At 49.3% G+C, this 12,659-nt stretch overlaps 1 protein-coding gene across 7 annotated transcripts in view; it reads left to right on the top strand.

Moving 5' to 3' along the window:
• Nucleotides 1-12,659, top strand: part of MOV10L1 (Mov10 like RNA helicase 1) — a 69,103-nt gene that overhangs the window by 47,699 nt on the left and 8,745 nt on the right. For 6 of the 7 annotated variants that reach the window (XM_070506684.1, XM_070506682.1, XM_070506683.1 and 3 more), the window contains 7 exons: nucleotides 4,213-4,321; nucleotides 4,835-5,013; nucleotides 5,691-5,837; nucleotides 6,386-6,507; nucleotides 8,019-8,118; nucleotides 9,672-9,836; nucleotides 11,891-12,064. In XM_070506684.1, the coding sequence (XP_070362785.1) occupies nucleotides 4,213-4,321; nucleotides 4,835-5,013; nucleotides 5,691-5,837; nucleotides 6,386-6,507; nucleotides 8,019-8,118; nucleotides 9,672-9,836; nucleotides 11,891-12,064 (996 nt within the window). The remainder of the gene's footprint in view (nucleotides 1-4,212; nucleotides 4,322-4,834; nucleotides 5,014-5,690; nucleotides 5,838-6,385; nucleotides 6,508-8,018; nucleotides 8,119-9,671; nucleotides 9,837-11,890; nucleotides 12,065-12,659) is intronic. The other variant, XM_070506685.1, reaches the window with a different exon arrangement.

Here is a 12,659-nt window from a genome sequence, read left to right as displayed (position 1 = left end):
GTTAAGTTCACACGCTCCACTTTGGCGACCCGGGGTTTGCAGGTTCAGATCCCAGGTGCAGACCTAGCACCACTCATCAAGCCACACTGTGGCGGCGTCCCACATAAAATGGAGGGAGATTGGCGCAGATGTTAGCTCAGCGACAGTCTTCCTCAAGCAAAAAGAAGACAATTGGCAACATGTTAGCTCAGGGCCAATCTTCCTCATAAAAAAGAAGGAATACAGGAATGTGATTGTGGTGGTCACTTCTACACGTCAACCTGACTGGGTCATGAGGTGCCCAGATATTTGATTAAATGTTATTTCTGGGTGTGCCTGTGAGGGTGATTCTGGATGAGACTAGCTTTTGAATTGGTGGACCAGGTAAAGCAGATGGCCCTCCCAATGTGGGTGGGCCTCGTCCAGTCCACTGGAGGCCTGAACAGCAAACACAGGCTGAGGAAGAGGGAACTCCTTCTGCCCAGCTCCCTTGAGCTAGGACACTGGTCTTCTCCTGCCTCTGGACTTGAGACGTCAGCTGTCCTGGGTCTCCAGCACCCACCACAGGTCTTGGGCTTTTCAGCCTCCGTGGTCACATGAGCCACTTTCTTATAATAAATGTCTTTATATATATTTACACATAGCTATTGGCTCTGCTTCTCTGGAGAGCTCACATGTGTGTATATTTGTATATATGAGAGAGACCGGGAAGCATTCATCCCAGGAATGAGAAGCTAGTGTGGCATGCCATAATCAGTTGCTGGAACTCTCATGTTTGTCACCATCTCCTTGGACACAGAAAAGACATCTGACAAAATCCAGCATCTATTCCTGATCAAAACTCAGCAAACTAGAAATAGCAGGAACTTGCTTCACATACACAAAACCTACTTGGTGAGTGACTGGGGCTCTGTCCCCAAGATCAGGATCGGGGCAAGTCTGCTCCTGCCACTTGTGTTTACACTGTACAGGGCATTGTAGCAGGTGCCTCAGCAAGAAGAATGAAAGGCGTCTGCATCAGATAGGAAATTGGATGGCTCTTACGTGCAGCTGAGAGCTGATAAGTGGTTACCACACTTGCAGGATGTGAGGTCTCTATTACTATTAGAAAAGTAAGTTGTTTGTGTGTATACTAGCAATAGACACTTGGAATTGAATTTTTTTTTGAGGAAGATTAGCCCTGAGCTAACATCTGCCGCTAATCCTCCTCTTTTTGCTGAGGAAGGCTGGCCCTGAGCTAACATCTGTGCCCATCTTCCTCTGCTTTATATGTAGGACGCCTACCACAGCATGGCTTGCCAAGCAGTGCCATGTCCGCACCTGGGATCCGAACTTGGCGAACCCCAGGCCACCGAAGTGAAACGTGCACACATAACCGCTGCGCCATTGGGCCGGCACCAGAATTAAATTTTTTAATGCCATTTAAAATAGTATCCAAATACTTGAGTATTAGGGATAAATATGACAAAAGATGTCCAAGATTGTACACTGAAAACTACAAAACGTTGATGAAACAAATTAACAGAAGACCTAAAAAGTGGAGAGAGACATGGTATTCATGGGTCAGAAGACTCAGCATTGTTAAGATGCCTGTTCTTCCCAAATTGATGTATAAATTCAGTGCTATTTGGGTCAAAATCTCAGCAGACTTTTCGTAGAAATTGACAAGGTGTTTCTAAAATTCACGTGGAAATGAAAAGGACCTAGAATTTTCAAAACAATTGAGAAAGAACAATAAACTCAAAGAATTCACAGTACCTGATGTTGAGATGTGTTACAAAGTTGCAGTAATGTAGACAGTCTGCTGCTGTCATCAAGACAAACAAAAGTGTCAGTGAAGCAAAAGAGAAAGCCTAGACAGACCCACGCGGATTTGGACAACTGATTTTCTGCGAAGGTACAATGGCAGGTGGAGTGCAGAAAGGATGTCTTTTTAACAGATGTGCTGGGACAGTTGAATATCATATGCAAAAATGTGCACCTGGGTCCACACCTCACAGCATTTACAAAAGTTAGCTCAAAATGATTCATAGCCCTAAATATAAAACCTAAAACTATGAAACTTCTGGAAAACAATGTAGGAGAAATCTTCATACCTTAGGTTAGGCACAGGCATCTTAGATGTGACACTAAGTGTGATCTGTAAAGAAAAAATCCATAAATTTGGACTCCAGTGAAATTAAATATTTTGCTCTTCAAAAGACCCTGTTAAGGGGCTGGCCCCATGGCCAAGTGGTTAAGTTCACACACTCTCCTTTGGCTGCCCAGGGTTTTGCCGGTTCGGATCCTGGATACGGACATGGTACTGCTGGTCCGGCCACGTTGGGGCAGTGTCCCACATGCCACAACTAGAAGGACCCACAACTATGTACTGGGGGGATTTGGGGAGAAAAATCAGGAAAAAAAACAAGAAGATTGGCAACAGTTGTTAGCTCAGGTGCCAATCTTTGAAAAAAAAGACACTGTTAATATAACGAAAAGACAATGACAGACTGAAAATATTTGCAAATCACATATCTGACGAAGAACTTGTATCAAGCATATATATTAAATAACTCTGCAAAAAAAAAACCTCTCAATTTTAAAAATGAATCAAAGACTTGAACAAATACTTCATCAAAGAATGTATAGAGATGGTAAATATACCCATGAAAAGATGCTCAACATCACTTATGTGGTGACAGTCAAGAAATAATGTACAACTGAAATCTCACATTGATGTAAACTATTATGAACTCAACAACAAAAAAAAAGATGCTCAACAACATTAGTTTTTAGGGAAACACAAATTAAAACTACGGTGAGATACTACTGCACACTAATTAGAATGGCCAAATTAAGAAGACTGACCACACCAAGGGCTGTGAGCATGTGGAGCAACTGGAGCCTCCTGCAGGCTGGTGGGAGTGCAAGATGGTACAGCTGCTTTGGAAAAGAGTTCCAACACACACCTACCATCTGACCCGGCCATTTCACTCCGAGGTATTCACCCTTGAGAAATGAAAACATGTCCATGCAAAGACTCGTGCATGAATGTTCATAGCAGCTTTATTTGTAAAAGTCAAAAACTGGAAACAACCCGGTGTCCATCTGCAGGTGAACGGATAAACACATTGTAGTATGTTCTTACAATGGAATACTACTCAGCAATGAAAAGGGGTAAACTTGATACATGCAACAACGTAGATGGGCCTCAGAACAGTTCATTACACTTGTGAAAGGTGTCAGACCAAAAAAGAGCATACTATAGGACTCCATTTATGTAACATTCTAGAAAATGTAAGCCAATCTGCGGGACAGCAGGAGGGAGCGACTGCAAAGGGGCACGTGGAACTTCTGGGCTTGATAGACAGATGTGTTTACCTCTTTGATTGTGGTAATGGTTTCATGTGTATATACATATGCCAAAACTTGTCAAATTATACACTTTAAATGTGCACACCACATTGTATGTCAGCTATACCCTGCAAAACTCATACAGTATGGGGAGGGAAAATTGCTATGACCTTTGGAGTAAAATTTGTCAGTATGTATAAAATTTTTAATGTGAAACTTTTAGTGTAACAATTTTACTTCTAGAATTTATGCTATGAAAGTAATCACCTGATTGCACAAGGATATATGTGCAAAGCTGTTTGTAACAGGAGAAATTTGGAAAAACAGTTCTCTTGGTCCAGGACAAATTCACTTTAAACACACATAAAAGAGAAATTCTTGTGAAGGATCCACATAGAAGAGCAATTCTTGTGCAGTGACAGAATCCCAGCATTCTGCATTACTGGGAGGCATGCGAGATTCTTCTTAGAGCAGAGTTCTCACCGAGCTCGCACAGGGAGGGCTTCTTCACACAGCTGAGCTTGGTTCCCCTAGGAGCGAGGCTCCTGGACTTGCCTTCAGCCCCTGCAGGTTCCCCCTCGCAGGTGAGCAGGGTCAGCAGGAAGAGAATACACGCTTTAGTCAAGCGACATGTAATCTTTTGTTTTGGTGTCATCATCAGAAAATTTAGCTTATTTTTTAAAGGGAATTCAAAAAAGAAGTATAAACCTTTTTAGCAGATTTTTATCAGATATTCTGTATTTTCATTATGTTTTAAAGGATATGATCTATGACCTTTGTAAAGAGCTGTTAAATAGATAAAACAAGTAGAACGTTGGTAGATGTGTATGTTTACTCTTTAAGCCCGTGTAAATGCAAAGCTTTTTCTTTAAGCCATTTTTCCATGATTGTTTCTAGAATAGGAAAGCCATGAAGGACCAAACTAAGCATACAACAAAGGAGAGGAGGACTGGTGCCCAGGGCACGCCGGGGCCGGCAGCCTTGGCTGCAGAGACAAGTAGTCTGGGTGCGTATTGTGAGGGGCTGGGGGTACAGCACAGTGACTCGAGCCTGGAAGATAGGCCGCTTGAGAAGCTCGCTCTCCTGTGGTGGAGAAGCCGGTCAGGAGGGGTGTGGTCTCTGACAGTTGTGTAACCAGAGAGACGAACACTCTTGTCTCCACTGAAGACCAAGCAGAGACTTGATGTTTTGGGTTCGATCCTTTAAGACTTTCCTGATTATGGGCTATTCCTGTCGACCTTTTTGAGCTGGTCTCTCTCATGTCTTAGATGATAGTGCGTATGTAAAGTGGAAGAATGAATTGAGTGACCTATGTTTCTGCTCCCAGAAAGCTAACTTAATTTTCCTGACTGCCTAATGAAGCTCAGACAGGTTATTAGAGGGACTGTCTTGCTGTGGTCACGTGGAAGAGCTGACTCTGGTTGTATGGTAGCCCCCGTGGTGGCCTGGGCTGGTGTGTTCTCCAGCTGTCAGAGTGGTTTGAGCTCTCCCTAACACTGTTACTTCACTTTGAATGCAGTAAATGAAGTTCATATCCCTAAAGTGGGAGAGAAGGAATTTTTCAATCCAGTGCTCAATGAAAATCAGAAGTTAGCAGTTAGAAGAATTCTGAGTGGCGACTGCCGCCCACTGCCATATATTCTTTTCGGACCTCCTGGAACTGGGAAGACAGTGACGATAATAGAGGCCGTTTTACAGGTAAAGACAGGCCGCGGCACAGTGGGCAGTGAGCATACCTGTGTGCGGTGTCCATGTCGTCAGGAAGCCTAGCTTACGTTGTCGAATCAGAAGGTTGGATGGAGCTTGAAAAGTTACAGTTATTTCATATTTAGCTATGTTTGTTTTGTTATTGTTTGTGAATATGTAGGATTTTAAAAGGTTATTTCATAAAAGTTTAGAAAAGAATCTCTTCATTTTTGGAATAGTAAACCAGTCACATCATGAGATTTTGCTGCAGAAAAGAAGTTTCCTTTCCATTCTAAGAAGTTTCTGGTGTCTCTGTTTATCTTTACAGTTGAGTTTGTGGAGATAGTATGTGTTTAGTATTTTTGCGTCATTCAGGATTCAGGTTCCCAAATGTGTGCTGAGTGCCCAGCCAGCACTCGGCTACAGCTGGCATGTGGGGATTAATCTGACACGGTCTCTGCCTTGGGAGGTTGGTTTAGGGTCTTGGAGAGCTCAGAGAACCCTCACCTACCCTTGAGTCTTGTTGGGACGTTGGGCCGTGAGCAGAACCATCACTGTGTGTCATTGGGCTATGTCTCAGGCGTGTGAGGGGTTGATGTGAGCACAGGCATGTCAGACTCACCACTCCACGTCTGCACTTGATGGGTTGACATTTATCATCCTTTGTTTCTTTTGTGTCCTGGATGAAGATGTACTACACTTTGCCAGACAGCCGGATTTTGGTCTGTGCGCCCTCCAACAGCGCTGCTGACCTTGTGTGTTTGCGGCTACACGAGAGCCAGGTGCTGCGGCCAGGCGCCATGGTCCGTGTGAACGCCACCTGCAGGTTCGAGGAGGTGAGTGTGGGAGAGCCAGGATCGAGAAATGACTCTCACTTGTGCCATAGCTGGTGCCTAAATGAGAGTTTTATTCCTGAATATTTAATTATATTCTCATGCTTCCTCTATGAATTGGGCATGCTCGGCTTTATTAAACATTAATGCTACTCTTTTGTTTGATCCCCAAGTGTATTGTTTCTTTTTGGCTCTGTTTTATTGGTTTGGCTATAAGTGTCCCTTTAGGAAAATTAAAAGTTCCTGGTTTGCTTGTAGGGTGAAGTATTGCTAAACAAAAGAAATCGAACCTAGAAAATATATAAAGAATGATCTGCAGGATTATGTGTTAGATTCATGGCTCCAGAGTCCGTAAAACACTGACTAAATTGATAGGAAGGTATAAAAGATTCTGATGTAAGAAAACACGTTAAACCATTCCTGAGTCATAACTGAGAAGTGGCAACAGGACAGGGTTATCTTTTGGAATTCTTTCAGCTTTGCAATTGTGTTCAACTTAAAGAAATGCTTAATAATTTGGAAAACAAACTGGCTCCACTCCCTCCCTTCAGACCATCATCGATGCCATCAAACCGTATTGCAAAGACGGAGAAGACATCTGGAAAGCCTCGCGCTTCAGGATCATCATCACGACATGCAGCAGCTCCGGGCTCTTCTACCAGATAGGGGTGAGGTGAGCACTGGGTGTGGTTTGGGGCTGGGGCCCACACGGGTGAAAGTCTGTGCCCTCTCAGAGCCAGTGCCTGAAGGGAGGCCATCAGCACGGGGGAGTGTGTGCTGTGCAGGGTACCAGAAACTGGGCTGTAGCTGGGGGCTTGAACGGGGCAGGGAAGGCCTTTCCAGGGAAGTGATGTTTGCACTGAGACCCCAAAGATGAGAGGGACCCAGAGCTTTCCCAAGAGGGCAGAGGATGAGGAAGGACCTAGCGTGCCCAGCTGGGGAGAAGCCCAGGACCAGCCCAAGGCAGGAAGGAGCTTGGTTTGGTGGAGGGACAGAAGGTGCCAAGGGGACAGGGACAAGAAGAGGTCAGCGAGCGGAGGTGGCAGAACCAGCACGCAAGTGGGTGGGGGTGCTGGTGCCAGGGCTTCAGGAAGCTTGGAAGGTGTGAAGAAGGAACAATATAGTCTGCTAGAAGTAACTGAATAACTATGATTAATACAGAATTGAAAACCTAAGTGCTTATATTCTAAAAAAAATACATAATGTTAAATTTTTTCAGCAGAAGTTGGGACATGAGGTAGGAAAATGAAAGTGTGCTGATTTCCTCATCTTCCGTAGAGAGGGGTCAGTGGGTGTCTTTTTGGAGCTGAGAGCTTGAGATTTACAAATTCAAGACCATGTTTAAAGGTGTAAACTGACTGACTATGGAAGAGAAAGGTGAGGGGCCCGCACTGCTTCTCTGAGCACAGCAGGAGCAGGGCTTCCAGCAGGTGTCTGACAGCGATCCCATGGGGAGACCCGAGGCTCAGGCTTGGCCCAACACTTGTCCTGTAGGCAGTAGCTCTGCAGCTTTAGGCACGGTATCCCACAGGCATTACTGTAGGGCAGTGGCTGCTCCTCAGCCAGCCAAGGGGAAGGCTGCCCAGGCCCAGAGCACAGGCTCAGTGCTGTCCTCTGGGTTCCTGCTGGCGTGGAGGGTCAGGGTGCTGCCCTGGCTGAGGGATGTGCTCATGAGGGTAAATCATGAGGCAGAAGGAGGTGGAGGGCAGCAGTCACCGTGTAGGAGCATAGCCCCAGCACCCCACCTTGACCAAATCACCCCGACCTCACATCAGCCACATCAGGGAAACTGAGGCACAGAGAAGTGATACAACCTGCTCAAGGCATGAAGCTAATAAGTGGTGAAGCCTGGACTCCACCCCAGGCATTCTGACCCTGGGGTGTGTTGTCAGTCCCCAGCTACAAACACAGGCGTAAGGAGCACGGGCTCCAATGCGGACTGCATGTGGCTGACTTGCCCGTGGCAGGTGCTCGTTAGTTTGTTCCCTCCCATCCCTCACTTGTCTTCCCTCTGAGTCTTTTTAGACACACACATATATTGTGCACAGAGTCCCAGTGCTGGGGGAGTTCCTTTAGGGCCCCTAAAGGCTCCCATGGTGCAGACTCGGCTGTGTGCTGTGTGTGAGGCGTTGGCTGCTAAGACATCCTGACAGGAATGACCATTTACAACATCTTTGGCTCTAGAGTCGGACACTTCACACACGTGTTTGTGGATGAAGCGGGTCAAGCAAGTGAGCCAGAATGCCTGATTCCTCTGGGGCTGATTTCAGACATCAGTGGCCAGGTGAGGCCCGTTTGCTCTGTGTGCATGTTGTTCTCCCTGTCTTCCTGCAGTGGTGGACGCTCTGTCTGTGCAGGACAGTCTCAGGGTAATGGGCTTGGGGGAGACCCGAGGACACGGGACCCATGAAGCCGCGATTATGTTGTCATACACTTCATTCCTTTTGGACTTGGGGGAGGTGGCTGCTTTGCGTCACATTCATTCACTTGTAAAACATGCTAAGAACTGTGGGTGCAGAGCACAGGGTGAGGGCAGCACCTCCGGCTCCTGCTCTCTGCAAGCTGCAGTTAGGCGAGGAGATCTGGGCATTGCCCTGACTTGCCATCCCAGATCTGACTGTTCTGCTCCCTCCTGCCAGCTGCCTTAAGGGAGGAGCCATGCCTGCTACACAGAATGTTTATGTCCACTTTATTTTTTATTTTTTGAGGAAGATTAGCCCTGAGCTAATTGCTGCCAGTCCTCTTCTTTATTCTGAGGAAGACTGGCCTTGAGCTAACAGCCTCTACTTTATATGTGGGACGCCTACCACAGCATGGCTTGCCAAGCAGTGCCATGTCCACACCCGGGATCCAAACCGGCTAACCGTGGGCTGCCGAAAGCGAAATGTGCCAACTTAACCACTGCACCACCAGGCCAGCCCGTGTCCACTTTATAGATGAGGAAACAGGCTTATCTGGATGAAGTGACTGGCTCAGTTACTCAGTGGTGAAACTTGGGGTGCAGTCCCGTCAGGCTCACTGCAGAGCAGAGGTCCCCATGCAGTTCTGCCCCATGAGTGACCTTACGCCTCACAGAGGAGGAAAAGCAAAGCTCAGGGAACTACATCGACGTACAAGAGACACTTGTCTCATCCACGGCAGAGCTTGGGTGATGGTGTGCATCTAGTTGTCCTAGGCTTAGTCCTGGCCGTTTTCCTATTTGCACTTGCTGCTTCCTCTGCTATTTACCTGTGATGGTGACCTGGGGTCATTTTGAACTCCCCCATCCCTCCCCCCTCTATCCTGCACACTCCCTCAAAGAGTGACCTTTCAAGCCCCAGGTCCCCCCTCCTCCAGTCTTGATCAGAGACAATGGGGAAGCAGGCTTAGTCCAGCTAGGACGTGGCCCCCAGCAGGCTGCCTCCGCAGGCAGCTGCATCCAGGTCTAGGAAGCCACTGGGGCAGGAGAGACAAGGGGCAGCATCAGGGAGAAAGATGGCACAGCAAAGACTTCCAGAAGACAGGGACGAGGCTGCCAGGTCAGTCTGTGGAAGGACTGCCCCACGAGGGAACTTATGTCTCCAGCCTGTTTGGTTTGTCCATTGCCACTGTCCTTATCCAAGCCCTTGTCCTTTTGTGCACCAGCAGGGGCGGGGATGGGGGTAATTCCAGCCATGGAGCTGCATTTGCAGAGCCTTGGCCAGCCAGTCAGAGGGCCAGAGGCCCGCCTGTGGCTTTCACTGTCCTGCTCACCATCCGCACACTTGCCCATTTGGGGCTGAGAGTCTGTGTGTGACTGTCATCAACTCTCCCCCTGCACTGGTATGGGTGCCAGTGGGTGCCTGTTGTGTGCTACAGATTATCCTTGCTGGAGACCCCATGCAGCTCGGACCGGTCATCAAGTCCAGACTTGCCATGGCCTATGGGCTGAACGTTTCTATGTTGGAAAGACTGATGTCCCGACCAGCGTATATGAGAGATGAAAACGCTTTTGGTGCCTGTGGTGCCTACAACCCCTTGCTGGTAAGCTCAGACTCCACGTGGTGTTAGGGTTCCCCACTAAGGTGACAGCAGAGTCCTAGTTGAGCAGAAGATGCCTCACGGGGGAGTGACTAAGGGCCCCCCAGAGTCCCTGCAGCCTCTGTACTGCTCTTGGCTCACCTCCCTGTGTCCCCAAGCCACACCTGGGGGAGGCCCAAACAGCTCGCACGCACCTCTCCCACACCCCAGAGTGGACTTCAGGTACTTTCACGAGCTCCTCTGTCCCAGGAACTCAGAAATGTACTTTGCAGGATCCCCTGAGGGGTCAGAGATTCCAGGCAGTGTAAGGCTGATGGCCAAGGTTCTGTGGGGCCAGACAGAGTAAGAGAGCATAAATCCGTGTCAGTGTGGGAGAACGGAGGGGAACTTTCTACCTTCATCTGGAGGAAAGGCAGCATCTGCTGTGGTCTCCTGAGGTGCTGAGTAAGGTGCAGGTTCTGGGTTCTCAGCCGACCTCAGCCCACTTTGGAGGGATGGGCCTTGGAATCAGTGTGTTAGGAGCTCCCAGCACACTGGAGCTTGGGAACCTTGGGTCTCTGGGGCCCCTCATTAAGGTCAGCCAAGTAGCATATTCTCTGAGCGGCTACAGTATAGAAACAAGGGGAGATTCCCATCTGAACATAACATTGAACAGAAAATGAGATGTGGGTTGTGGGCAGGTTTTCAGGGAAATAGCCTGAAACCTATGCCAGGTCGTCAGCCCCTGGGCCCTTTGCGCCCCTGGAGCATAGAGAGGGCAAGGGCGTGGAGCAGAGAGGTCATGTGGGAGGAGGGTAGGGCCAAGAGATCGTTGTCTTCAGGCTGAGGACGGCCTCACGAGGGGCCACCCGTAGGAGAGGTGCCTGTGGTCAGAGGAGCTGCACGAGGGGTCGTCAGGAGGCTCTGAGGAGCCCATGAAACTGCCCCAAGACGAGCCAGAGCCAGCGCCAGCTGTGGACTTGTGCTTGGCCCAGACAGCACCACAAAGGGCTCTCCTGCCCATGGGAGATGCACATCTGCCCACCAGGTGTCCATGTCCCTTGGGCTTGCTAGTGGCTTTTGGTGAGGAGGGTCCTGAGACAAGGATGGAGTGATGTGGCCCCTGTGCCACAGACAGTGCTACCGCCTGGCCTCCTGCAGGCAGGTGCCTCAGCCTGTGGCCAGGCACTTGGCAGAGGGCGGCAGAACATGTCGACCTGACTGCCCTGCACCTCCTTCCCTCTCCCCAGGCGTGGAGCCACTCCGAGTCCCTAGGGCAGAGCACGCCTCTCCCCCAGTTAGCTGACAACTGTCCAGGCTAACGTAGGGCCTGGCTTTGCTGTGATGCTGCATGGAGTTTGGGGTTTTGATTAGCGTCTTGGAGGCTGGACACATTGTAATTATGAACTGAAGCTTGTTAGCATGAGTCAGCAGGAAAGTCCTGAGGCCTATGGGCATTGTCACTCCTGGTACAAGGGAAAACTGCTTGCGTGGAATGAACTTCCCAGGCCAGTGGCAGGCAGAGAGTAAAGTTGTTCTTGCTCCACATACTGGTGACTTTGTCACCAGCAGCTTTCAACAAGGTCCCAGCTAGGCCTTCTGGGGCTGCCTGTGGGCTGGGGGGATATGCATTTGAGTGCACCCTCTGTGCCCTTAGCCACCCTGGCCTTGGGACCCAGGAGCCTGTCCCTGCCTGCAGCTGAGCTGAGACAAGGCTGCCTGGGCTTTTGTTCAAAGGCCAGGGTCGCAGGACGGTGAATCCAGAGCACAGCTCGCAGACAGACACACGACCGGCCCACAGGGGAGACTCTTCTCAGCTGTCCAGACCCAGGAGACAGTCCTAGAGGCTTTCTCCTCTTTTCTTTTGCTGATAGTCACCTTTTGTAGTAAAAAAGTTGTCTGAGGTGCCAGAGCACTTCCTGCTCAGGAGGCAGGTGACAGGCCAGGAGAAGGGACAGGCAGAGGTGGGGAGGGCTGCCTGGCGGTGTGGTTTGAGCTGAGTCTCAGCAGTTTCCCTCTGACAGAAATGTCTTGTGCTGACATTGGCCGTGGACTTGCTGCCTGCTCTCTGCTCGCAGGTTACGAAGCTCGTGAAGAACTACAGATCCCACTCGGCTCTGCTTGCACTGCCGTCCAGACTGTTCTACCACAGGGAGCTTGAAGTCTGTGCAGACCCCAAGGTGGTGACCTCCTTGCTGGGCTGGGAGAAGTTACCAAAGAAAGGCTTCCCCCTCATCTTTCACGGCGTGAGGGTGAGTTGTGGACCTGCCACTGACCTCGATGTGGCACAGGAGGAAGTGGCTCAGCCTTACAGTGACTGAATGACCCCTAGTGCTGATCCCGGGGTCCAGTGCGTGTGTTTTCATCAGTTCAGCCATTGACAAAGCGTTTGCCTAGTGCCTGTCATGGAGCAGATGCGTGCTGGTCCCTAAAGAGCAGAACCAGTAGGAGGGGCCTCTGCCCCACAGCCCTCAGGTGATCACACACACACAGGGCCCAGGAGAATGCCAGCCCAGAGTGGGATGGAAGGGGAGCACCCTAAAGGAGTTTGTGGGAAGCATATTGATGAGCTCACGGGATTGATGGGAAGGCTGGGGAGACAAGCAGGCAGAATGGCGGGAAGCTCCTGCCACCCCCACGAAGACTCACCACCCTTCTGAGAACCAGTGTCAAGCGAGAAAACCGACCTGGGGACACAGCCTTCCCTCTCCCTGTGGCCTCACTGGCTGGGGCGTGGCCCAGCAGGGGGAGTTAGATGCTCAGTAGCCAAAAAAATGACAAGTGTTCACTAAAATCAGAGTGTTTGTGCTAGAAATGTGGTTGTTAGAACCAGAAGTCAGGTTTTGC

The sequence above is a fragment of the Equus asinus genome, chromosome 4 (assembly GCF_041296235.1).
Source record: "Equus asinus isolate D_3611 breed Donkey chromosome 4, EquAss-T2T_v2, whole genome shotgun sequence".
In the NCBI taxonomy this organism is placed as follows: Eukaryota; Metazoa; Chordata; class Mammalia; order Perissodactyla; family Equidae; genus Equus; species Equus asinus.
This window is presented reverse-complemented; position numbering and strand designations above follow the sequence as displayed.